A 26,733-nucleotide genomic window follows, 5' to 3' on the forward strand; every position below is an offset into this window, starting at 1 on the left:
GGCCAATGCCTTTCTTCCACAAGCCAGGTTTGAAACTTTATAGGACCTAGTGCTGCAACTGAGCGTATATCCTCTCACAACAGTATGCAGCTGCCTCAGTCTTCTGGGTCACAGGGCAGCATGTACCTATGTTGATCAGTACGCCAGACTACACTTTCCCTTTCTCCCCCCGCTTCCAACCCTACCTCTAGTCACATAAGAATCTTCTCTGGGTTGGGGAGCTCATAGGAGGTACCTGTAGACTCAAGATCTTTGGTCGTCTCAAGATCTGGAGACTCATATAAATGTCAAGGAGTTAAGAGCAATACATCTAGCTTGCTTGGCCTTCCTCCCTAACACAGTGGGAAAAAAATCTATTAATTCTGACAGACAATTAGGCAACCCTGTTTTATATAAACAGGCAAGGAGAAGCACAGTCAAACCCACTGTGCCAGGAGGCAATTCACCTCTGGGACTTCTGTATAACCAGCTCAGTTCATATCAGAGCTGCTTGCCCTTTGGGGAAACAGAACACATTAGTGGATCAGCTGCGCAGATCCTTCTCTGATCACCACAAGTGGTCCAGATATGGTCAGGTCCATCTTTCATCTCTGGGGGAAAAATGTCATCAGTTCTATTCACAGGAAGGGCTCAGCCCAGGCTCGCTGACAGATGCTTGTCTCTTAGCCTGGAAGAAATCCCTCCTGTATGCTTTCCTGCCGATTCCTTTACCTTCCAGGATCATCTTCAAAGTGAAACAAGACCTGTTCACCTCATCCTCCTAGCACTGACATGGCCTCGTCAACACTGGTACGCGACCCTACTATTCTTGTCGGTCAAGCCTCCTGTGTCTCCAGTTGGATCCAGATGTAATTTCCCAGGACCACAGGTGCTTGCTCCATCCTAGTCTCTGAGTTGTCCATCTGATGGAGTGAGTACTTCATGGCTGAGACCCTTTGAAAGGTCCCGCTTGAAGGATGTTCAGAAAGTGCTTCTGAATAGCAGAAAACACACAACTAGAAACACTTACCTGGCTAATTTCAGGTTTCAGAGTAACAACTGTGTTAGTCTGTATTCGCAAAAAGAAAAGGAGTACTTGTGGCACCTTAGAGACTAACCAATTTATTTGAGCATAAGCTTTTGTGAGCTACAGCTCACTTCATCGGATGCATACTGTGGAAAGTTTAGAAGATCTTATTATATACACACAAAGCATGAAAAAATACCTCCTCCCACCCCACTCTCCTGCTGGTAATAGCTTATCTAAAGCGATCACTCTCCTTACATTGTGTATGATAATCAAGGTGGGCCATTTCCAGCACAAATCCAGGTTTTCTCACCCCCCCCCACACACACAAACTCACTCTCCTGCTGGTAATAGCTTATCTAAAGTGACCACTCTCCTTACATTGCGTATGATAATCAAGGTGGGCCATTTCCAGCACAAATCCAGGGTTTAACAAGAACGTCTGGGGGGGCGGGGTAGGAAAAAACAAGGGGATTATTAAACATTATTAAGGATCTACAACCTATCCTGAAGGATGACCCAACACTCTCACAAATCTTGGGAGACAGGCCAGTCCTTGCCTACAGACAGCCCCTCAACCTGAAGCAAATACTCACCAGCAACCACATACCACACAACAGAACCACTAACCCAGGAACCTATCCTTGCAACAAAGCCCTTTGCCAACTGTGCCCACATATCTATTCAGGGGACACCATCACAGGGCCTAATAACATCAGCCACACTATCAGAAGCTCGTTCACCTGCACATCCATCAATGTGATATATGCCATCATGTGCCAGCAATGCCCCTCTGCCATGTACATTGGTCAAACTGGACAGTCTCTACGTAAAAGAATAAATGGACACAAATTAGATGTCAAGAATTATGATGTAAGCAGTGTCAGGATGAGCTCCACCCTGACATCTGGTGGTGAGGTGTGGCAAGTTGTGGAAAAGAACTTCAGGGGCCGATCTCATTTGCATAGGCACACCCACCACGCCTAGAATGAGACCATAGCTGCCCAAATGGTCACTTTGGCTGCTGTGGGATCCCCAGTGTCTCTGTTATTGGGGCAGGAAGAATAAATTGTTATTACCCTGATTATGGGAACTGTGCTTGGAACTGTACGTGGCCTTTTGTTACGATGGAGGGATTCACCATCATCTAAGTAGCACTCGCTAGGCAAGGGTCATGGGTTCCAAAACTGTGTGAATGGAGAGAGGCTGGGGACAAGTATTAATACTTGGTGGCATGGGCCCCTTGGTGAGGGCCTTACATGCTGATTGCACTTCCTCCTCTCTCCACTGTGGAATATCAGAGCTAATTTTGATTTCATTAGAAGTCTAGTTATAGGCTGCTGAGCTCACTTTGGGCTGACAGTGCACCAGCACTGGGGCTCCCCTACTATAAGCTGAATTCACCTAAGAGCTGAAATCACTGAGTGTTGTGTTAAGTAGTGGGGGAGCCTGAAGATATATTGTGGAGCAGTTTGCGGGACGGCTGGTGAAGCAGTTCGACACGGAGCAGTGTGTGGATGGCAGGAGCTGCTTGTGGGCCGTGGAGCTGAGTGAAGGAGTTCGTGGGGCGGCTGGCGGAGCGGAGCGCAGCTGAGCAAAGGAGTTCGTGGGGCGGCTGGTGGAGCGGAGTGCAGCTGCGCGAAGGAGTTTTGTGGGGCGGCTGGCGGAGCGGAGCGCCGCTATGGAGCTATGGGGCGGTCAGCTTCAGATCATGTAAGGTGCCTCTTACCCCCGTCCCATTTCCACCCAGGTTGGGAGGTAAAGCTCCGCCGATAAACTTTCGAACTCTGGGGCTGCCCTGACCAGGGACAGAGACTTTTGGGGCATTGGACTTTTGGGGTTGCTGGACTCAAGAACCAAAGGGAAAAGGGCATGCCCCAATTTGCCTGGGGTGGGGTTGTTTTTGCTCATGGGTTGTGTTATGAATCCGGTTGGTGGTGTTTCCCCAACATAATGCCACATTGTTTCTCTCTCTTATTAAAAGACTTTTGCTACACTCAGACTATGTGCTTGCGAGAGGGGAAGTATTGCCTCTTGGAGGCGCCCAGCGGGGGTGGTATATATTTGTCCCAGGTCACTGGGTGGGGGCTCGAGCCGGTTTGCATTGTGTTGTTGGAATGGAACCCCTAGATATTGAACCCGGCCCTTGTTGCTGCCAACTCTGACGGGCAGAAGGGTTACATTTTTGGGGGCTCGTCCGGGATCGCCTGGGTCAGTACCCCTCGCAAGCACCTGTTGAGTGATCCACTACATTGGGAAACAATTTATATTTTTTTTGTTTGTGCTTATATTTTGAGGAAATTACTGTTTGTATAATGGCTAATATTTCAGGTTTGTTGGGCCCTGGCTCAGCAGCTTCTAGCTCGGAGGCTGCAGCCTCGGCTGATGATTGGACAAAAGCTCTGGGGCAAATATTGGAAAAGGTTGTGCTGCCCCATGCTGAGTCAGACTCTTGTCGTAAGTTAAGATTATTTGCTGGGGAGGAGGAGTTTGAACCCTGGTTAGAGCATACCACTGAAATGCTGCAAGAGTGGGCTGTACCAGATGCAGAAAAGCGAAGATGCCTTATAGAGAGCCTTGGCGGCCCAGCATTAGATGTGATTCGCACCCTGAAGCTCATTGACCCTGGGGTCAGTGTGAAGGACTGCCTAGAGGCCCTTGAACACAACTTTGGGAGCGTAGAGGGCCCTGAAGACAGCTACTGTAAGTTCCTTAATTCCCGACAACAAAAGGGCGAGAAGGCTTCAGCCTACATACAGAGACTGGAGAGACTGCTTCAGAGAGCTGTCATGAGGGGAGCAGTGACTGCTGAGCAGATGGATCAGACCAGACTGGCTCAAATTGTAAGAGGAACTCAGTATCAGAACCCGATTCTACTTCATCTCCGGCTAAGAGAACGACGGGAACATCCCCCAAGTTACTCCCAGCTGATAAAAGAGGTCCGAGAGGAGGAAGAAAGGCAGGCTGCCAGTGAGTTTTGGGAAGCCCAAACATCAGAGCCAGCCAGCACAACACCACTGCAAATGGCCAGTGTACTGATGGTGAGCACCAGAGAGGAACTTGCCCAACAAATGCAGGTCCTGACGGAACGGATAGCTGAGCTGCAAAGTACCGTTGACCGAGTTAAGACTTCTAGGAATAAGAAGCCTCAAACTGTGGCGATTGAGAAGCCCGCACTTAGAGCCACCATCCCCCCCAGGCGAAGGGGGAAAGGTCAATTCTTCTGCTACCGATGTGGTCAGGATGGACACAGTGCTGCCAAGTGCCGTAATGAAGAAAACCCCTCCTTAGTGTATGGAAAGCTGAGGATCAGTTGGGAGAGATCCGGTAGCTGCCAGAAGGTCTGGGGACGGGGACCCCCCAGGTCTGCAGGATTTGAAGATTCCCCCAGAAAAGACTGTCCAGCTGGGATCCCTGCAGGACTGATAGGGCCTCGAGCAGAGGTCATGGTGAGGATCGAAGGGGTGGAGTGTAAAGCAGTGCTTGACACTGGATCTCAAGTGACTATTATATTTCAGTCATTCTACCAACAGATGCTTAGGCACCTGCCTATACAGCCACTGACTGGCCTTGGCCTATGTGGCCTCAGCATGGATGAATACCCCTATCAAGGGTATGTCATAGTGCACCTGGAATTCCCAGAGGAGGTTGCTGGGGTAAGAGAAGAGGTAGACACAGCTGCCTTAATATGCCCTGACCCTAAAGGGACTTCTGATGTGTCTGTGCTGATAGGGACCAACTCCAGTCTCTTCAAGGTACTCGCGGATTACTGCAGAAGGCGGGCTGGGGACCAGTACCTGAATACCCTGATGATCCATACGCTTTGTGCTGAAGCCTATAGGAAAATTGAGAGCGCTAAAAGGGACACATCTGAGCTACCGCTTGGGGCACTGAAGTACGCGGGCACAACCCCCTTAGTAGTGCCTGCAAGGACGGAGCAAGAAGTGCTTGTCATGAGTACCTGTCTGAAAGGCAGTAAAGGGACGTTAGCAATGATAGAGCAGCCGATGGGAGGAGAGCTCCCTGAAGGAGTGCTGGTCCCCAGTGGAGTCATAACCCTACCTGCTGAAGCCCAGGAAAGGGTGACTATACTGATTGCTAATGAAACGAGTCGTGATATTTTTGTGAAGCAAGGACAAAAGATAGCAGACCTCTTTGAGCCTGAGTCGATTGTAAAACCCCAGTATGAAACTCCAGTTCCGGCAATAGACCCAGCAAAGTTTGACTTTGGAGATTCACCAGTGTCCGAGGACGGGAAAGATCGCCTGAGGAAGAAACTTTGTGAAAGATCCAAGGTGTTCTCACTGCATGAGTGGGATGTGGGATGTGCAAAAGGAGTAGAGCACAATATCAGACTACATGACTCTCGACCTTTCAGGGAGAGATCTAGGAAGATTGCTCTCTCTGAGATGGAAGATGTGCGACATCATCTTCAGGAGCTGGCTGCGAATGGCATCATTACAGAGTCCCGCAGCCCATACGCCTCACCCATTGTGGTAGTCCGCAAAAAGAATGGGAAAATCCGGATGTGTATTGACTACCGCACCCTAAACAGCCGTACGGTGGTCGACCAGTACACTATGCCTCGAGTGCAAGACGCCTTAGACTGTTTGCTGGGAAGCCAGTGGTTCTCTGTGTTGGATCTTCGAAGTGGATACTACCAGATCCCTCTGGGAGAAGAAGATAAGGAGAAGACAGCCTTCATCTGCCCATTAGGGTTTTATCAGTTCGAACGCATGCCCCAAGGGATTTCTGGAGCACCTGCCACCTTTCAACGTCTCATGGAGAAAGTTGTGGGAGACATGAATTTACTGCAAGTGTTAGTTTATTTGGATGACCTGATTGTGTTTGGAAGAACCTTAGAGGAGCATGAAGAAAGACTTCTTAAAGTGCTTGATAGGTTGGAGGATTATGGTCTGAAGCTTTCAATTGACAAATGCCAGTTCTGCAGAACCTCAGTGAAGTATGTGGGTCACATTGTGTCCCAAGAAGGTGTGAGTACTGATCCTGATAAAATAGAAGCACTCACTACATGGCCACGTCCAAGTAACTACAGAGAACTCAAGACCTTCCTTGGATTTAGTGGCTACTACCGCAGATTTGTGAAAAACTATGCTACGATTGTAAAGCCTCTGAATGATCTTACCAGGGGACATCAGTCCAGCAAGAACAAATCTAAGTCCAAGAATAAGGGGAGGTCCCCAAAGCCTCCTGTGCAGAGACACAATGGCCCCTTTGCACCATTTGGGCCACGGTGGGATGAGAGATGTGAAAGGGCTTTTCGAGAAATCATTACTTGCCTAACTCATGCTCCAGTCCTAGTTTTTGCTGACCCAAGCAAACCATTTATCCTGCATACTGATGCCAGTTTGGAGGGTCTGGGAGCAGTCCTGTACCAGGAAGTGGAAGGCAAATGTAAACCTGTAGCCTTTGCCAGCCGAGGATTGTCTGATAGTGAAACTCGCTATCCCACCCACAAGCTGGAGTTTTTGGCCTTGAAATGGGCCATCACTGAGAAATTTCGAGACTACTTGTATGGTGCTCAGTTCCAGGTGTGGACAGACAACAATCCACTGACTTATGTGTTAACAAGTGCTAAGCTGGATGCTACAGGGCAGAGATGGGTGGCCGCCTTGGCTAGCTATGAGTTCAGCATTCAGTACCGATCAGGGAGAAGCAATGTAGATGCAGATGCATTGTCCAGGCGTCCGCAGGCTCCAGAAGTTGCTGTGATACCCACAGATGGAGTGAGAGCTATTTGCAGTGTGAGTCGCCGAGAGCCAGAGGCCCGTGAAGACTTTCAGGGATGTGTTGCAGAAGCTTTGGGCCTGCCCCCTGAATGCATGCCTTCTGCTTCGGTGAACTATATTGCATTAGACCAATCTCCTTTGCCCATGCTCAATGCGGCTGACTGGCAAGAAGCCCAGCGGCAAGATATTGACATTCGTGATACACTACTTGCCAAAAGGGAGGGGCGAAGCCCAACTGCGGTTGTCCCACCTAACCCGGAGGGTAAACTACTATTGAGAGAATGGACCAAACTAAAACTGATTCAGGGAGTGCTACACCGAATGACCACTGACCCTTTACAAAAACAACGAGCACAACTAGTACTGCCAAAAAAGTACAGAGCCCTGGCCATGAGGGCCCTGCATGATGACTTTGGGCATTTAGGGATGGAGAGGACCCTGGAACTTATTCGTAGTAGGTTCTATTGGCCCCGAATGGCTGAAGATGTTCGCAGGAAATGTGAGACTTGCGCTCGATGTGTTCAAAGGAAAACTCTGCCCACGAGGGCTGCATATCTCAAGAACATCACCAGCAACAAACCTTTGGAGTTGGTATGCATTGATTTCTTGTCTGTAGAGGTAGACAAGAGGAATGTTGGAAACATTCTAGTAGTGACTGACCATTTTACACGGTATGCACAAGCATATCCCACACGTGATCAGAGGGCCACCACCGTTGCTCGAGTATTGTGGGACAAATATTTCTCAGTCTATGGATTCCCGGCTCGGATACACTCTGATCAGGGGCGGGATTTTGAGAGTCACCTTCTGAAGGAGGTGCTGAAGATAGCAGGAATTAAAAAGTCTAGGACAACGCCTTATCACCCCCAAGGTGATCCTCAGCCAGAGAGGTTCAATCGAACCCTATTAGATATGTTGGGAACTTTGCGACCAGAGCAGAAGGCAACCTGGAGCCAGCATGTCGCATTTCTGGTGCATGCCTACAATGCCACAAAGAACGATGCTACAGGAGTCACCCCATATCTCTTGATGTTTGGGCGAGAACCAAGATTACCCATAGACTTGTGCTTTGGTGTATCAGAGGATGGAGATAGCTATGAAACTCATCAACAATATGTATCCCGACTAAGAGAAAAGCTGCGGGATGCTTATCGCTTAGCTACCGCTGCGGCTCGGAAGAACGCAGACCGCAACAAACATCGATATGATGCTAGAGTGCGTTCGCAGGAGCTCCAGCCGGGGGACAGAGTCCTGCTGCGAAATTTGGGTATTGCTGGCAAACACAAGATAGCTGACAGATGGAAGGCAATACCTTACCTGGTGATGGAAAAGCTGGGAGATCTGCCGGTCTACAAGATCAAACCTGAAGACGGTCCAGGGCAAATAAAGACGGTGCATAGAAACCTTTTGCTCCCTGTGGGGGAATTGGTAAGCACCCCTTGTGAGATGGGCCACGGCAGGGCCGCCGGGCAGAACAGAGGTGCTAGACCAAAGCCGCCATCCAACACAGACAGTGGGCCCCCTGCAGCTAACTTACCCCTATTCTGCACATCTGAGAGTGAGTCTGAGGAGGAAGACACAACCCTGGTGTATCCTGGGATGGAGACAAGATTTCAGTCTCGATCAGCTGAACCAAACGAGAGTTTTCCCTCTTCCGCCCTAAACCCAATGGCGGAACTATTTAGGCCCCTTTCTGATACCCCGGTGCTGCTGATGAGACCCCCCTGTGATGACACACACAGGTTATTGGACAATGGGGACAGACAGGTAGAGGATGTCCTGGGCACCTTGGACCCTCCAGCGTTAGAACTAGGAGTGCAGGGGCCTACGCCAGTAGCCGAGGGACCCTCCAGGGAAGCCTCTCCATCCGTCACTCAAGAGGATGTTCCCCTTACTTCGGCAACAGAGATTCTCAATAGACGAGACAGGGTGATAAGACCAGTGAAACGGTTAACTTATGATGCACCTGGGGTGACTAGTGAGGAGCCAATACATTTAGCACACAGGCTTGTGGAAGCTAAAGTGGGCTTCCTGAGGCCCTTTGGAGGAAACCAATGAGTTGGTATAAAGGGAGTGTGATTTGTCGGGACGACAAAGTCTCGGCTGGGGGGAGGATGTAAGCAGTGTCAGGATGAGCTCCACCCTGACATCTGGTGGTGAGGTGTGGCAAGTTGTGGAAAAGAACTTCAGGGGCCGATCTCATTTGCATAGGCACACCCACCACGCCTAGAATGAGACCATAGCTGCCCAAATGGTCACTTTGGCTGCTGTGGGATCCCCAGTGTCTCTGTTATTGGGGCAGGAAGAATAAATTGTTATTACCCTGATTATGGGAACTGTGCTTGGAACTGTACGTGGCCTTTTGTTACGATGGAGGGATTCACCATCATCTAAGTAGCACTCGCTAGGCAAGGGTCATGGGTTCCAAAACTGTGTGAATGGAGAGAGGCTGGGGATAAGTATTAATACTTGGTGGCATGGGCCCCTTGGTGAGGGCCTTACATGCTGATTGCACTTCCTCCTCTCTCCACTGTGGAATATCAGAGCTAATTTTGATTTCATTAGAAGTCTAGTTATAGGCTGCTGAGCTCACTTTGGGCTGACAGTGCACCAGCACTGGGGCTCCCCTACTATAAGCTGAATTCACCTAAGAGCTGAAATCACTGAGTGTTGTGTTAAGTAGTGGGGGAGCCTGAAGATATATTGTGGAGCAGTTTGCGGGACGGCTGGTGAAGCAGTTCGACACGGAGCAGTGTGTGGATGGCAGGAGCTGCTTGTGGGCCGTGGAGCTGAGTGAAGGAGTTCGTGGGGCGGCTGGTGGAGCGGAGCGCAGCTGAGCAAAGGAGTTCGTGGGGCGGCTGGTGGAGCGGAGTGCAGCTGCGTGAAGGAGTTTTGTGGGGCGGCTGGCGGAGCGGAGCGGAGCGCCGCTATGGAGCTATGGGGCGGTCAGCTTCAGATCACGTAAGGTGCCTCTTACCCCCGTCCCATTTCCACCCAGGTTGGGAGGTAAAGCTCCGCCGATAAACTTTCGAACTCTGGGGCTGCCCTGACCAGGGACAGAGACTTTTGGGGCATTGGACTTTTGGGGTTGCTGGACTCAAGAACCAAAGGGAAAAGGGCATGCCCCAATTTGCCTGGGGTGGGGTTGTTTTTGCTCATGGGTTGTGTTATGAATCCGGTTGGTGGTGTTTCCCCAACATAATGCCACATTGTTTCTCTCTCTTATTAAAAGACTTTTGCTACACTCAGACTATGTGCTTGCGAGAGGGGAAGTATTGCCTCTTGGAGGCGCCCAGCGGGGGTGGTATATATTTGTCCCAGGTCACTGGGTGGGGGCTCGAGCCGGTTTGCATTGTGTTATTGGAATGGAACCCCTAGATATTGAACCCGGCCCTTGTTGCTGCCAACTCTGACGGGCAGAAGGGTTACAATAACATTCGTAAACCAGTCGGAGAACACTTCAATCTCTCTGGTCACACGATTACAGACATGAAAGTTGCTATTTTACAACAAAAAAACATCAAATCCAGACTCCAGCGAGAAACTGCTGAATTGGAATTCATTTGCAAATTGGATACAATTAACTTAGGCTTGAATAGAGACTGGGAGTGGCTTAGTCATTATGCAAGGTAGCCTATTTCCCCTTGTTTTTTCCTACCCCCCCCCGGCCAAACATTCTTGTTAAACCCTGGATTTGTGCTGGAAATGGCCCACCTTGATTATCATACACAATGTAAGGAGAGCGATCACTTTAGATAAGCTATTACCAGCAGGAGAGTGAGTTTGGGGTGGGGGTGGGGGTGAGAAAACCTGGATTTGTGCTGGAAATGGCCCAACTTGATTATCATACACATTGTAAGGAGAGCGATCACTTTAGATAAGCTATTACTAGCAGGAGAGTGGGGTGGGAGGAGGTATTTTTTCATGCTTTGTGTGTATATAATAAGATGTTCTAAACTTTCCACAGTATGCATCCGATGAAGTGAGCTGTAGCTCACGAAAGCTTACGCTAAAATAAATTGGTTAGTCTCTAAGGTGCCACAAGTACTCCTTTTCTTTTTACCTGGCTAAGTGGAAGCACTTCTCCATTTGATCTTGCAGGAAAGGGGTCGCTTGAGGACCTTTAGCTGGACTATCTTTTAAAACAGAGCTTGGCTATTAGCTCTCTAAGGGTGCAGCTGGCAGCATTTCTGTGGCAATTACCTCAGCCAGAGGGTGGATGAGTTGAGGGCTCTATCAGAGTCTGTCCAGTACAAAGGAATTGAGGCGGGGAGTGAGTGGCTCCCCTCTCTTACACCAGCACACAGTGGTGGGTGGCAATAAAGGGTGCTCAAGCATTCGATGGGTGGGGGTCATAAGCAGCTCCCCACAGCCCATGTCCTTGCCCTGCCCCACCCCGGGCAAGAGGGGCTGCAGCTCCCCACAGCTGCCTGCGCAGCTCTCACCTGGACCAGGCTCCAGCTGGGGGGGGTGCTCGGGGGGGCACAGCACAGCCATGGTAAGAGCAGCGTGGGCAGCTGTGGGCCCTCCATCTGCCCTGGAGGAGGGAGGGACACGGGTTATGGGCAACTGTTGACCCCCCCTCATCCTGGGCAAGTGGAGGGTCTGCGGCTCCCCACAGCTGCCCCCCCCCCAAAAAAAAACTCTTACCATGGCCTGGCTGCTCACCTACTTTGGGGTCCCAAACCACAGTTTGAAAACCATTCAATTAGAGCACTGCTGCCTCCTGCTGGGTGTGGCTTGAGATTAATGTGACATTTGAACAATAATGGGGGTTTAACAAAAGAACCTTGAACTATGGCTCTTAAAGCAGCTCCCTAGAACTGAGCCTGGGCCCAGAGACACCTCACAGCAAAAGCCTGTTCTGACAAATTGGTGATAGCACCTGTATCATAGGTCTGTACAGCATGCACCCCTGCAACCTGGCTGATGCTACTAGTACTACTGTAATATGTCTAAGCAGGGCAGCTGATACACATGCCCCCCCTGGAACTAGAGACAGATGGGTTCAGGCTAAGATCTGTTTCTAGATGGTATTCTGTGACCTTACTACTGTGTCTGCCTCCCTACATGTGATCCGACAACATCACAGGGCAGGCAGCTGGGGAGAGGTAATTTAAGGAGTAACTAACAGCAAAGCTCTCCCTCCTGCCTGAGCATTTTGCTGCCAGCTGCACAGCCACACGCTGACCAATGTTTCAGCAGTGAGGGCATCAATGCCTTCTGCTTCCTGTAGCGGTCATACAGGAAGGTCCCTGCCCAGCCCGCACCCCTTGCCCTCCAGAATGCATCATTAGGCCCTCTTCCCCATAGGCCTCCCAGGCCACCCCCCACCATGCCACTTGAGCTGCCTGCATGACATTCAGCTGGTCCACCTCTAAACTGCGCCCAGAGATTATCTGTACGTTTTTGCTTCACGTAAGCCACTTCCTCGCCCTCATGACCCATCTCAACACCACTTGCTGCCATCCATCTGAGGCTGGGTGGTTGGGCGGGCGAGGAATCCACTCTTGTTCCACAGCTAAACTGGGGCAGCTCCTTCATGGAGCCATGAGCATGTGTGTGTGCATGGCATGGGTCTCTCTCTCTCACACACACCCACACCCTGCCCCAACACCTGTTCCTTTTGCTGCAAGAGGGAGACCTTGGTGCTCTGTGGGTTGTGTCAGGTCACAGCGCCTCTTTGGGCTCCTGCAGAACCTCTTACTGAGGGTCCGGCTGCACATCTCCCTGCAATTCCTTATTTATGCACAGTCCAAGGGTTTTCAGCCCATCCCTGTAGTGTACAAACAGTTCCTTGTATTGGAGAACATTTCCTACAAAACACCTGGAGTGTGGGGTTGTTTTTCTGGAAGGGAAGGTTGGTAGGGTGACCCTACAACCTGTTTTGGCTGGGACAGTCCCTTTTTATAAGCCCTGTCTGGCCATCCCGCTTTTTTTTGGCAAACATGGGCATTTGCTCTTGCCACTGATCTGATCATCAGTTGGTAAGAGCAAAGTAGACAAAAGCGCATTTTTTCCCAAAAAGGTGGGTTGCAACCCCTAGAAGTCACAGGGCTCTGCATGGGCGGGTGGCAGGGATCTTGGGCCAGCCCCATGTGCAGGGGATAGAGGGGGGCCTCGAGCTGGCCCTGTGTGTGGGGGGAGGGGGGGGCTCGGTCTGGTCCTGCTTGCAGGGGGCTGAAGGGGGGACCTCGGGCCAGCCCAAGGAGAGCAACAGGGAGGCTTTGGGGGTGGGGGGGGGGATGGGGCCTCAGGCTGGCCCCGCGTGGGCAGGCAGCAAGGGGGTTTGGGCCAGCAGGGAGAGTGGGGGCCTTGGGCTGGCAGGGAGCAGCACTCACACCGGGAGGGGGGCACCTTGGACCAGTCACCCTGGGGGGGGGGAGGGGTTCTTTGTCATCCCCCCGCCCCCCCCAGGGCTTCATTTGGGAGGGCTAACAGTACAGCCTGCAGCGAAGGGCTGCCTACGCACAAATGTTGTACTGCTTTAACCAGACCAGTACTAGCACCCTAGCACGGAGGCAGCTACCTTGATAAAAGGTGCTTATACTGTGATAGCTTATTCCCCTAAGGAAAGGTGTTATAAAGCACCTGAACACCAGCACTGGTTACACATGAGGGTTGTGCAGATTTAGCTATTTCAGTAAGAAAAACCTACATGGTTAAATCAGGCCATAAACTGCATAAACCAGGCCTAAGGCAAGCTAAACAGCTGAGCTCAAAGCTCAACACGGAAGTGTCCCGCTTTGTACTTGATGATTTCTAGCCAGGCTCAGTCTGGTGGGTGGAGACTTGGACAAGTTTCAAGCTCACTTCTGGAGAGAAGCTCTCGCACTCTCTCCCACACACTTTTGGGGACATCAGCCAACATGGGCTACTGTCCAGCCCTGTGATCAGTTCCTCTTTTCACAAACAAATCTCCAACTGTAAAGGGGAAAGTTTCCTCTCTCAGAACTGGCGCTTCCGTGAGTGAGCGAGCAGGCAGCTTCTTCCCCGCTGCAGCCTGAGTAAGGTAAGCCTTCCCTGTAGCACTACTCGAGAGTTGGCTCAAAACTCAGAACCTTGACGTCTTAATTAAATGTAGTTTGGCGGGAAAGGGGCTGGGCATGGTGGATGGGGATGAATATGACGTTCTTTGTGGGTATTTAGTTCTGGGTCACTCAGTGCTAGTGACTCTCCCTAAGGCATAGCAGGGATCAGAAAACTGAAGCCTTGCACTGCAACGGCCATGTTCCCTGAGGCCTATTATCTTCCTTCCGCTCCCAGATTCTGAACCTTTCCTCTCTTGGGGAGGCCTGTTGTTCAGGCAGGAATCTGTTTCTAGGGGCCAATGGCCCCTTCTGCAAGAAGCCTGTGGCAGTGGGCTAAGAGGAAGATTTGCCTGCCAGTTTGTATTCAGTCTGCCTCCCCACTCTCTCTGCAGATTAAATCCCATGGGTGGATCTCTGGGTAATGCAGCCCCCGATGGCGTTATCTTTGCCAGCTAATCGCTCTCTGCCGGGCCCATGATGAATGTCCCCAACCCTAGCATTGCCCCACACAAATACAGAGCCACCCATCCTGTCCCCTTGGAGCAGCTCTGTATTAAACTGCAGGATCAGAATCCACATTGATCCCCACCCCCTTAACTTCCAACACTGATGTTGAGGATCTGGGTTTCTGTCACTCAGGATGGGGAAATTCCACATCTAAGACCCTGATTTGCAAACTTGTTGACCTCCAGAAAACTAGGCCCCCAGGGTTCATGGGTTCTCTATATTCCCTTTTCACATGCAGGAAAACAATCAAACCCATAAGAAAAGATATATAAGCAAGCAGGCAGGCTAGCCCTATGGGCTACAAAACTACTGCAGTCAGTCACTGACAACCCTCCGCCCGCGCATAGTGTGGACTTGGGGAGGGTCCCATTGTGGTACAGAAGCAGCATAATCACTCTACACCACGCTATGATGGTAGTGAAATAGGACTGAGAGCCACTCTGTGGCTGCCAAAACAATACCTTAGGCCCATAAGCAGTGGATTGTAACATAGGGCAGCCCACGGGGGATTGCTCTAACTTCAGTGGGGGCCAGGATAAAGGTAATTTTTATCCTCCCAGTGGGGTTGGTTCTGATCAGGAACGTAACAACTTAGAAATACATCCAGCTCTTACACTTTGCTGCCTCCTTGAGGAGCTTTTTAGCCAGGACGGTCAAAAATAACTTGTTTCCTCAAAAACTCACACTGCATTTTCAGGTCCCATTTTGTGTACTTCAGGGTGTGGGCTGTGACCACTCCCCACCAAGGAATTAACATTCCCACTTTGCTCAAAGGGAAAGGTTTCATTGAATCAGGCCTCAAACCAAGAGGCTAAGAGATCAGCTAAAAAGAAAAGAACTTTAAAAAGTATTTGTACAATCTAGAGTTGCTTTTGCAAAATAATTTAGGGGGCTATTGATTGCATAGGTAGCAGATACCCATCACACTCTCGCATCTGTTCCAGGGTCTTGCTGTTTACTTAAATGTGTGAATTTGTTCCCCATTCTGTTTTAACCCCTTATCACCAATCTCGCCCACCCCCACACTAGCCTGCTGCCCCTTCTTCGCCCTACCCTTCACAGGAATTGGACCATCTTTCTCCAATCCTATGCTCACGCCTGCTTAACTTGCCTTTTTGCTGCAGGCTGCTCTCTTGATCCACTCTAAGGATTCTTCTGCCTTTAAATCTGAATTCACAGCACATCCTTGAAGCAGGTAGGAGCCTGGAATTGCCACTATGGAACTGGATCTCAGCTGTGTAGAAACCCGCCTCCACTGACCGGGCATGAGAGAGCAGAATTTACCTGTCAGCGTGTGGTACGGAAATGTCTGTGGCTATTATTTATACTTACAAATTTTCCTTGACATATTCTGTCACCTGTTATTCTTTAACTGTCTATTCTATTGTCTCAGTTTGCTTGAGGGACCTTTTATAAATATTTATTTGCAGGCATTATTAAATTTCTGTTTTCTCATTCTCTTGTGTAATTGTATTATTGGGCATTATTTTGCACACTGCACTTTTGGATAAGTTGTTTGTAATATAGGAATAAACTACACCAGTTTAAGGCACCTTTATGCCAAACTAAGTGTGTCAACAGTAAGGAGGGGACAGGATTGTACCACTTTAAAGTACAATGCTATAAAGCAGTACAACTTCTGTAGACAAGGCTCTAGAATGTGGTTTCGCTGATTTACGTGATATAAGCAGCAAAGAGTCGTGTGGCACCTTATAGACTAACAGATGTATTGGAGTGTAAGCTTTTGTGAGCAAATACCCACTTCATCGGATTTCCACTGCATGCCTCCGACGAAGTGGGTATTTGCTCACGAAAGCTTATGCTCCAATACGTCTGTTAGTCTATAAGGTGCCACACGACTCTTTGCTGCTGTTACAGATCCAGACTAACACGGCTACCCCTCTGATACATGATATAACCAGAGTCCCACTGACTTACAAACTTTGCCAACTGACTACAGGAGCAGGACAAGTAATTATTTTTGCTCACTAAACAAAGCAGCATTAAGCAGGCTCTTAAGAGCCCTCTCTTAATTTGGCACTACGTAAGGTACTGTCCAGAGAAGTGCATTACTGGGGAGAAGACAGAATAAACAGACCTTTGTAAAGGTGAAGAGGTGGAATTCAGACCACACTGTAACAGGTTTAATGCAGTAGTTAAACTTTTAAATTATAATTCTGCCAGCCTTGTGTTGGCTGTTCTGTGGCCTATCTGAAATCTAGTTATCAGAATAGTTTCAGTCCAGCGTTCAAGAAGAGAAATACACACCCAAGAATCAATGGCCAAAAGCCTAAGCTATCTGTTCACCCCTGCAGCTGATCCCTCCAGCACCAAGCTTGGACAGCTACTGCCCCTACTTAGGATGACCAGATGTCCCGATATTTGGGGCTTTTTCTTATATAGGCTCCTATTACCCTCCAATCTCTATCCCAGTTTTTCACACTTGCCCTGCTGTATCTGTTCCAGCTTTTACCAGCTTCCCAAGAAAAAGCAGAATGGAGCGGGGCAGAGGAGGGAATGGCTACTGGCCCTGGTTTATGAGTAAGAGATTCTCACCTTGTGGTTTGTACATTATTAAGTTTATTTTTCCATCCCCTTCATACTGGGGTCTGAAAGACAGAGCTAGATGGCAAACCCAGGTTTAAATTCAGTAAATAACAAACACATAAATGGATCCCTCACATCCCCCCAAAAGTGAGTGAACAATATAGAAACAAATAGTTAAGCTCTTTGTTATGGCTTTCCCCCCCTTTAGATCAGTTTCTGCGCAAGAGGATAAACAACTACTTCTACAAGAAAATGGGTATGTCTCTCTTTTAAGATGTTTGTACTTCTTGGGTAATGGAATTTGCTTTAACAATATTTCCCTTTTGAATATATAACATTTTACTTATCTAATGTGTGGGGCAAACTAGTGAATCTTTTCAGCAGCCCTGGAAGAATGGTAAGGAGGTTGTATCCTCACTGAGGAAGGAACAGACACAGTAGTAATCAGTGATTGCCCCAAGAACAGAGGAAATTAGTGGCACAACTGTAACTAGACCTCAGCACTTGATCCGTAGCTTTTGCCTTCCTCTGAGTCTGCAGCATGGGGTGTGGTTCGCCTGCTGGGATCATTGGGGCACATCTCATCTGATCAAGCCCCTGCCCTGCAGACTTGGGTACCGAGGGCACCTTGGCCTCTCCTGTTTACAACATTGTGTGCCCAGGCATTCTTTTGAGGACTGAAATGCTTTCGTCTTGCTAACATCTCTGAATAATAGAGGGGTAAGTAGGTCAGCATTTTTCAAAGTTTGGGTTGCGACCCAGTACTGTAAGGCACTGTAAGCATGTAAGGCACGGGGTCGCTCCGGTCAGCACCGCCGACCAGGCCATTAAAAGTCCCGTCGGCAGTGTTGCCCAGCTAAGGCAGCCCTAGTGCCTACCTGTTCCAACACCGCACTGTGCCCCAGAAGTGGCCAGCAGCAGGTCCGTGACCATGGGGCTCGGTGCGCTGTCCCTGCCCCGAGCACCAGCTCTGCAGTCCCATTGGCTGGCTGCGGGGGCGGTGCCTGCGGGCAAGAACTGCGCAGACCTGATTGCGTGCCTCTGCCTAGGAGCCGGACCTGCTGCTTCAGGTGCAGCGCGGTCGGCAGGGCTAGGACAGGTGGGAAACTTGCCTCTGCACCCCAGCTGCGCTGCTGACCGGGAGGCGCTGGAAGTAAGTCCGTGTCCCAACCCTGTGCCCCAATCTCCTGCCCCAGCCCTGAGCCCCCCCAAACCTGGAACCCCTCCCTGCACCCCAAGCCCCTCATCCCTGGCTCCATCCCAGGGCCTGCACCCCCAGCCCACAGCCCTGATCTGCTCCTGCACCCCAACCCCCTGCCCCAGCCCAGAGCCCCCTCCCACACCCTGAACCCCTCATTTCCAACCCCACAGCCCTCACCCTCCGCACCCCAAACCCCTCAGCCCCAGCTCCACTGGGTCATGGGCATCAACCATTTTCTTCAACTGGGTCCCCAGAAAAAGTTTGAAAACCACTGATCTAGGGGACATTTAATGTCTTGTGATATGCAGGTCAGACCAGATGATGTAACGGTCCCCTTCTGGCCTTAAACTCTAGGATACGATGAAGCTTCACACTGTCTACTAGTCCTTGCAGCTACTCCATACAGTCTCTTCTTAGTTTTTGTCTAGACTAGGATAAAAGGTGCATTGTTAGAAAGTTTTAGCTAAACACAGTGGTCTCCAAAGTGGGGTGCACGGCTCTCCCCGCTCCGTCTTCAGCGGCACGCCAGCGGCAGCTTTTTTTTTTTTTGCTTCCCTAGAGCTGGCTCTGGGGGTGCGCGATCCAAAAAGTTTGGAGACCACTGAGCTAACATGCTTGAGAAGTCTAGTGTAGACAAGCCAGGCTGCCTTTAACAAAGTCTAAGATAGGGGAGTTAAAACCAGGGCATGGGTGGGTGAAGCCTGGCCTTCAACTCAATGCAATTAGTATATGCTGAAATCCAAATTGCCTTGTCTTCACTAGAGTTTTCAAACATGTTGTTAGCAAACATCACACTTTTAACTCTGGGTCTAGACAAGGCTTTAAAGAGGACCAGAACACTAATTCAAAGTGCATGGTGTGGTGAAATTAGACAAACAAACAAAAAAAGAGTAACTCTCCCTGAGTATGCAAAGAGTCCTGTGGCACCTTATAGACTAACAGACGTATTGGAGCATAAGCTTCAGTGGGTGTACACTGCTTTTACAGGTCCAGACTAACATGGCTATCCCTCTGATACTTGCCTCCCTAAGTATGTGCTACTGACACACAATTTCATTTTCAGACTACAAAATGTTACCTTTGGCTGAATGGAATGAGTCTCATGTTCGATGCTGGCTCGAATCTATTGGAATTAAGAAAGAATATGTAGAAAAGCTCTGTGAAGAGGAAGTGACTGGCCCAGTGCTCAAAGAATTAGATGAACCTTTCCTCAAAAACATGGGTATGAAAAGAGGCCAAATCCACATAATAACACGGAAAAGAAACGAACTTTTGGAACATTTGCACAAAAATGCAGGGGTAGACTCAGCCCAAGCAGATAATCCCAGCATTAAAGCTTCAGAAGTGTTGGGTTCCGATATCACTACCAATGATGATAAAAAGAGAGTAAAAAACAGGAATTCAGCTGTGTCTATGAAGGCTAATGCACCAACTGAAGAGACAGACAGTGATTTAAAAGCCCTCAGCATCACACAGCACGAAAGTTTTCATGTAACATCTTACCAGAAGGGATCTTCAGAAACAGACAACACCGGGGCAGTAGAAAAGATTGGTAAGGAGCACACATTAAAAACAATGTCTACTTTTTGCAGGAGAGGAAGTAGAAAAAGGCATTCCTTACATGAAAATACAGTTGAATCATTAACGCTGAGCAAATTCAGACAATTTAAAAATGAAGACATTAATTTTAAATATGTGAAAAACAGAATTCTTGCTCCGGAAACTGGAATCATAGATTTGATCATTCCTTGCCATGAATACAAATCTTTCACAACTGCTGCGAAGCTGGACAGGCAACGATTGCAAGCAAAGTTTGCCTATGAAGTGATTAGATATGCCTCAGCCTGCATGAATGTTCGAACAAATGGCACAATACACTTTGGTGTAATGGACAGTGTTGAAGACGAGGGCTGGAAACACGGACAGATAGCCGGCATACCGGTAAGAGACAGAGACATCTACGTAGATGCATTAGATTACATTGAAAAATGTTTTGAACCATCTGAACAAGAAGCTGCAAGAAATTGCATTCACCCTCCTATTTTTACTGAAGTGATTCAGAAAGACTCTCAAGAACAATACTTTGTGGTAGAGGTTGACATTGAACCATCATCCAGTACAGTGAAGGGAAAGATCTTTCAAGTACGCTTACCTAGATTTAACGAACACAGTAATAAGGTGATTTTCGACAAAATTCCAGTTCTCTATCAAAGAGTGGGAACAAAGTCTGAGCCTGTAAAGAATGAAGAGCTAGTGGCTTTTATTCAGAGTTTACAAGAGAAGGATGTCAGAAGGGAAAAGGCTGAGTCCTCCAGTAATGAGGACCCTATGGAAATTTCCCAAAATTTAGGGCGGAAGTTATCAGTCCTATTCACTGATGGCAAGAACTATATGAATGATTCTCTATTGTACATTCTTGTCGCAAACAGCTGTGGAAAAGAAGATCTGAAATCTGTCAAATTTTTAATGCGCATGAATATTTTCTGTGTGTTTGATTTTGATGAGGATTCCAATGTGTCAGGTTTATATGCCAAGTACAAAGAGCATCATGAAACAAGGTCACATTTCTTGCAAAATTATTCCAATGAAAGCAAGATGAGCACCACTGAATTTCAAAAACATTTGGGCCTATTTGATCACACCAGCTGGATATTTTGCAATGGACGCAGTGACTTCCGTGGGGATGAAAAATCTTGTGATGAAGACACTTGGATTAGAACGAAAAAGAAGTATCTTAAGAAAGCCATTTCATTTATCTGTGATGAAATCCTTCCAAAGGGATCTTTTGTGGTACTTTTCCTACTATCATCACCTGTGGAGAAGCCAATTGTAGACACCTTCCAGGAATTCTACACAGAAATGAATGGTATGGATTATATCATATGCATTGCAGAGTCCAAAGAAAATTATGAGAAGTGGGCTAACCTAGCTCAGGCATCTTGTAGCATTGAGACACTAGAACAGAGGAGCATTGTGGGCATGAAGCTAAGTCACGTAGATGCCACTATTCAAAACATGATGCCATCTGCAATATGTCCCAGACATTTACCAGTTTCCACAAGAGGTCTGTGTGTGCTTCCAACTCTGGAAGAAGAAAAAATGTCTTCCCTTGAAATATTGTGTGCAGATCAATGTGATGATATCAAACTGGATCTTCTGAGCACAAAAGAAATACAAGAGATAGAACAAACATTTTACCAAGGTATAAAAGTCAGCTGGAAAAATTTCTGGCTTGCTGATAAAGGGAGCTGTGGAGAAGTCATTGAACGGGAGGCCTGTGAAGAGGTTCATAAAATCTTAGATGATATTTTGCATGGGAACAGAATCAGGTATTCTGTGGCTCAACTAAAAATATTTCATCAACCTGGAAGTGGAGGAAGCACCATTGCAAGGCAAGTACTATGGAAAAGAAGAAAGGATTTAAGATGTGCTGTGGTCAAATCTTCATATTCAACTGCAACTGTCTCCAAGCATGCAGTTAATTTTAGAGAATATGATGAAAATGACATAAAGAATTCTCTCCCAGTGATCCTCCTGATTGAGGACTATGATGAAGATTATCTGGATGAATTAAAGAGTGATTTAATGGATGCAATGGCAGCTCGAAGAAGTCATTTTTCCAAGCCTTGTTTCATCCTCTTGGGCTGTAAACGATCTAATGTCCCTGAAAAGCTCTGCAAAGCTTCTCCCCTCGATACAGTTGCCGTCACCCACAAATTGACAGACCAAGAGAAACACCTGTTTAAAACCAAAATTGAAAAACTTAAAAAGCAGAATGACTTCAAGCCTGCATTTATTCTTACGTTTGTCCTAATGAGTGAGGAGTTTAATGAAACATATGTGAGGGAGTTTGTAGAGCACCTGCTGCAAGGCATAGACCTTTCTTCCCCCGTTACTAATTTAATGAGGTATGTTGCTTTGCTCAATTTCTATGTACACAATTCACACATTTCATTATCACACTGTGAAGCTTTTCTAGGGCTCGGGGCATATACAGAAGAGAGAGTGAGAGAGTATGATTTCAAAAATAACTTAAGTGAACAGGCAAGAGTTATTTTTATTGAATTAAGAGAAAATACCACCTGTATTTCATCTATCCATATCATACATTACCTGGTTGCAAAAGAAATTCTGCATCAGCTCTCAAGAAGTCAGCCTCAGAGTCAAATTGCAATGAAACTTCTTCAGGAAAAAGTGCTTTTAAACCATAGATTTGGACGAGAAGAGTTCATAAAATTCATCAGAGATTTGTTCATACGACGCGACAAGAAGAGCAGGGGAGACAATACTGACAGCCTCTTCTCTCCATTCATTGAGCATGTCTGTAAGGTTGAAGACTGTGAAAAAGCTATAGAGGTTTTAAAAACTGCATACGAATGCTTGGGAAAAGATGCCTTCTTTGCCCAGCAGCTTGCTCGATTGCATTACAATCATGAAAAATTTGAGGATGCAGAATATTGGGCAGGGGTAGCCAAATCTCATTTGCCAAATGATTCTTTTATTTTGGATACAGAAGGTCAAGTGTACAGGAAATGGTTTAGTTTTACTCTGGACAAAAAGATGTATGAGGCCACTCCTGGTGGAGTCATTGAGATGATAGAAACTGCCCTTAAAGCTATGAAATGCTTCAGGGCTGCACAACAGGCTGCAAAGTCAGAGATCGACAGTATGAACAATGCCGGATATTTTGGAGAGGTTGAAGTGGGATGTCGTCTGCTAAAACTCTTGTCTACACTTGAGGTATTTCCCAGAAACACACAAGGGGAACATTCTGAGCTTGTGCGTTATTTGCTAACAGACTATATTCCTGAGAAAATTAAAAAACCCTGGGGAAAGCTTCACAGTTGTTTAAAAGGCTTACGTCAGAACATTTATAATGCTCTGGACTGGATTTCAGAAGATCTAAGTTACTTCCAAACAGATAAAAACCAAGAGAAACAAGATGAGGAGGCAAAGGAGAAGGAAGAACAAGTTTACAATCCCAGAAAGTGGTTGAAAAGACAGTCTGAGGTATATGCTAAGTTCTTTACCTCAGAGTATCCTATGGGAGAAAACAAAGGAGAACCTGAAACTCAACTCCTCAGACGTATGAACATTTATAAGTACGGTGGTGGCAGTGTCACTACCATTCTTTCATTTTTGACAGATTCAAAGGAGATAAGGTCAGTTGAAAAGCTAGAAAAAATAATTAATTTTTACCCAGATGACCCACAGAAAGAGAGGCTAGAGGATACTGATCTCATCAATTACATTTTGTGTCACATTACACTAGCATGTTTATCTCCTGGATCTTCCAAACTTCTTCCTTTTGAAACTCTTAGAGAACTCAGCAATAGATTTTTTAAACAGAGAAGAACAGCATTTCCAGCAAGTGCACATTTTTTGCTCACCTTACTGTACTGGCCTGATGATGCATTAGACAAAGAACCTAATCCAGATAAAGATGATATTCTTGTATCAGCTCTTCAGACTATGAAACGCATGCATGACATCAAGGTGAAAAATATTGCTCCAAGAAAGAAAAAAATCTACACACATTTTTTCCTGGGAAAGGGAAGTGGTCTAAGAAAGATTATGCACAAGACCAGGATTGATAAATTAATTGGTGGCTCCCTAGATGATCGAAGGTTGAAGTGGCAACATGGTGATGTGTGGAATATAGGTAAAATACGTGATGTTCTAAGAAGGGTTTCAGGTTGGACAGAGAATGGAAAACTGTTTGTACAGGGTCATGTTGGGCAGATTCATATTGTACCTTTACATTATGATTCCGTGCCTCAAGGAAATGAAAATGTGACATTTTATTTAGGATTTTCATTTAATGGGCTTGTTGCTCATAATATTCAAGTCAATAAGTAAAGAAAAAAAACTCTTCCATAGAGTAAGGTACTTGGGTGCATTAAACTGAGAGTACCCACTGTACTGTTAGAAAACTGTGCTAGTCTTACTTGTTACATTCAGAAAACATACATCAAGAAATCAAAGTACATGACACCCAGGAAAAAAAAGAAAGCCCAAAGAATTGTGGGGAGAAGCATAATAACCCTGCTTGAAGATCTAGAAAGTCTGGAAACTTATACTTAAGAAAACCTGTTACCATGAATCACAGTGATTGAATAATTATGGGTCCATTCACTTTTTAAGTTTGTTTTATCAGTGAAAAAAAATTCAAAAGAGTGCAACTCACTAGTATATTAGTTATTGGTAAAACTGAAAAATGCAAAAGAGATAGAGAATGAGAAACCACCGAGGATCATTTGGAGCTATGAGGCCAAATGCACCACAAGACTAAGCAGGTGTTAATGTCAGTTTTATCCTTTCCTCCAAAATCCAGACAGTGGATTCCACAGTTGTTACATTGGGTAATTTAATTTTGCTTCTTGGATGCATTAAAAGAATTATAAAATAGAATATAATTTGTAATTGTGTTCTGTAGTTTGGTTTTAGTATTTTCCAAGATGAAGGAAAGAAAATAATTTTAAAGTAAAATTTTAAGCTGTACACATGAACAAAATATGTATCTTAACTATTTAGCATACTTCATTTGTTATATAGTACCACATATTGAATAACCAAATTCAATAGTGCATCAACTCATTTGTCCATTTTTGGGGGGAAGGGGGCAAGAAAATTGGTGGGCAAGAAAAGTAAACATTTGTTTAAAAAAATTTGCTGTACTTTGCAAATCAATTTTTTTAAAAAAAAACAGGTAAAATTGGTGAAATAGTGGCTAATCTACCTTAGCAGCTTTCTTTTTAAAATATATTAATAGTTTGAAGTAAAAATACTCTAAGCATCATTACAATTTTTCAAATTTGTCTAAGGTAATACACTAAACATGAGCAGTTCTCACACTGCTAGGTTATGTTTTGTAGAAAGGGCACTCACTGATATATCACCCTCATGTTATGTGGTTTAGGACATGACTTGTATGTTTACTGATTTCATAGTCTTATTTGAACATTAGTACTTTATTTCTATTATAATTTACTAATGTTATATTATCATATTATAAATATCTTTACTGCACCAGTTCATTTTTAATGAGGTATTAAAAAAGCATACTCTAATGAAGTAACAATACATTATTTTTGGAGTTTGTGTTTTGCTTCTTTTAATATTATTGTATTAACAACTACCTCACTTAAACTTCACTGGAAACTAAAATATCATTTGCATACTGTCTGACTAAACAATCTTTTACATGAATCCCAACTTGTTTATTGAGTTCTTCAACATAGACAGAAGATAAAAGGGCAAACAGATGGAAATTTTTCTGACATACTCAACATCTGATGGCTCTACGTGCAACCACTTAGTTCTGCAGTTCATTTGAAACTATAATCAGCCACTATTTTCCTATACACAAGGATTAAGCCATACTTCTCTGTTCAAAGTCTGGGGAAAGAGGAAAGTTACTTTTAAATTAAAACTGAGATTGTTAGAAAGAGGGCTGTTAAAATCAGCTGACTTTTTAAACTTAATATACATCCATCATGACAGGTTTCAGAGTAACAGCCGTGTTAGTCTGTATTCGCAAAAAGAAAAGGAGTACTTGTGGCACCTTAGAGCCTAACCAATTTATTTGAGCATGAGCTTTCGTGAGTGAGCTGTAGCTCACGAAAGCTCATGCTCAAATAAATTGGTTAGTCTCTAAGGTGCCACAAGTACTCCTTTTCTTTTTATAACATCCATGTTGCATATGAGTGACGACACAAAGCCTGAATTCATTAGAACAATTCAGGATTTAAATGTGTCTACATCACAATCAACTATAAATAATGCTAGACTCTGTTACCTTGTTTAAAGAAGATTGACGCTGAATCTGCAGGAAGTAGTGTTGTACAGAAAATGCTCCAAAGCGATGAGCTCTCTCTTGGGTTCAAGTAGACTTTACGGTTGTATTTGAAATCTTTCCCAGTTATTTTTCTTTCTGCTGCATACAAAGCTATTAGATTTCCAAAATCAAGCATATGTAGTATCAAGGCAACATTGAGAAGGGATAACTGAGAAGCTTTCTTGCTTGGATTTTCTTCCCCAATAATACTCCAAGTGGAGAAGCTGTAGGCATATCTAACTTGATCATACCTGCTCTGCTTTTTTCAATCAGAAAGGGTTACTTATCTCATAGTAACTGATTCTTTGAGAGGTAGACACATGTGGATCCCACTCATGGTATATGGGCACCTTAGCACAGTAGCGAGGAACATTTTCACTAGTAGTGTCCAGTAGGGGGTTGTGCTCATGTTCCCCCTCCCAGGGGTTTTGAGAGTGCAGCAACCCCAACCACTACTCAGTTCCTTCACTGCCCAAAATCCAAGTATAACTAGAGCTTTTTCTTGCCATATGTTCCTTAATAAGCCTTGGAATTAAAGGAAAAGGAAGGTAAGCACATATCAAATGGTATAACCAGCAATCATGAAAGTGTCCGCTATGGATCCTGGACTCTTTCTTGCTCGAGAACAAAACTTCAGATGCTTTCTCTTCTGATTAAAAGTGAATGGGTCTATTTGGGGAAAAACCCATCTTCGGAAGATTTGGTCCAGTAATTAATCTTTTAATTCCCATTTGTGATATAGTCACTTTTTTGCTTAGTAAGTCTGTTAAACCATCATCAAGACTGATACAATTCTTGATATATCACTCCCACAGATCTATGGCTTCTTGACATAGGAGATCTGATCTTGCACT

General features: G+C 46.2%; 1 protein-coding gene across 8 annotated transcripts; it reads left to right on the top strand.

The window, feature by feature from the left end:
• Nucleotides 1–13,535: 13,535 nt before the first annotated feature.
• LOC140898314 (sterile alpha motif domain-containing protein 9-like) lies at nt 13,536–25,570 on the top strand. 8 transcript variants are annotated; one of them, XM_073311944.2, is made up of 5 exons: nt 13,536–13,768; nt 15,419–15,591; nt 17,050–17,561; nt 17,891–17,994; nt 19,106–25,570. In XM_073311944.2, the coding sequence occupies exon 5, from the start codon at nt 19,114–19,116 to the stop codon at nt 23,899–23,901; it is 4,788 nt and encodes a 1,595-aa protein (XP_073168045.2). In that variant the 5' UTR covers nt 13,536–13,768; nt 15,419–15,591; nt 17,050–17,561; nt 17,891–17,994; nt 19,106–19,113; the 3' UTR covers nt 23,902–25,570. The 8 variants fall into 8 exon arrangements, with proteins under 8 accessions (XP_073168045.2, XP_073168046.2, XP_073168048.2 ...); XM_073311945.2 differs by having other exon boundaries at nt 17,050–17,097; XM_073311947.2 differs by lacking the exon at nt 17,891–17,994.
• The last annotated feature ends 1,163 nt before the right edge of the window (nt 25,571–26,733 follow it).

Source organism: Lepidochelys kempii, chromosome 14 (assembly GCF_965140285.1).
Source record: "Lepidochelys kempii isolate rLepKem1 chromosome 14, rLepKem1.hap1, whole genome shotgun sequence".
NCBI classification, from domain to species: domain Eukaryota; kingdom Metazoa; phylum Chordata; order Testudines; family Cheloniidae; genus Lepidochelys; species Lepidochelys kempii.

Coding starts and splice junctions, on each gene's coding strand:
- LOC140898314 (XM_078848488.1), top strand. CDS start 16,790: ATGGAGCGGGGCAGAGGAGGGAATGGCTACTGGCCCTGGTTTATGA. Junction 16,836..17,049: donor CTACTGGCCCTGGTTTATGA/GTAAGAGATTCT, acceptor CCCCCCCTTTAG/ATCAGTTTCTGCGCAAGAGG. Junction 17,098..19,105: donor CTACTTCTACAAGAAAATGG/GTATGTCTCTCT, acceptor TTTCATTTTCAG/ACTACAAAATGTTACCTTTG.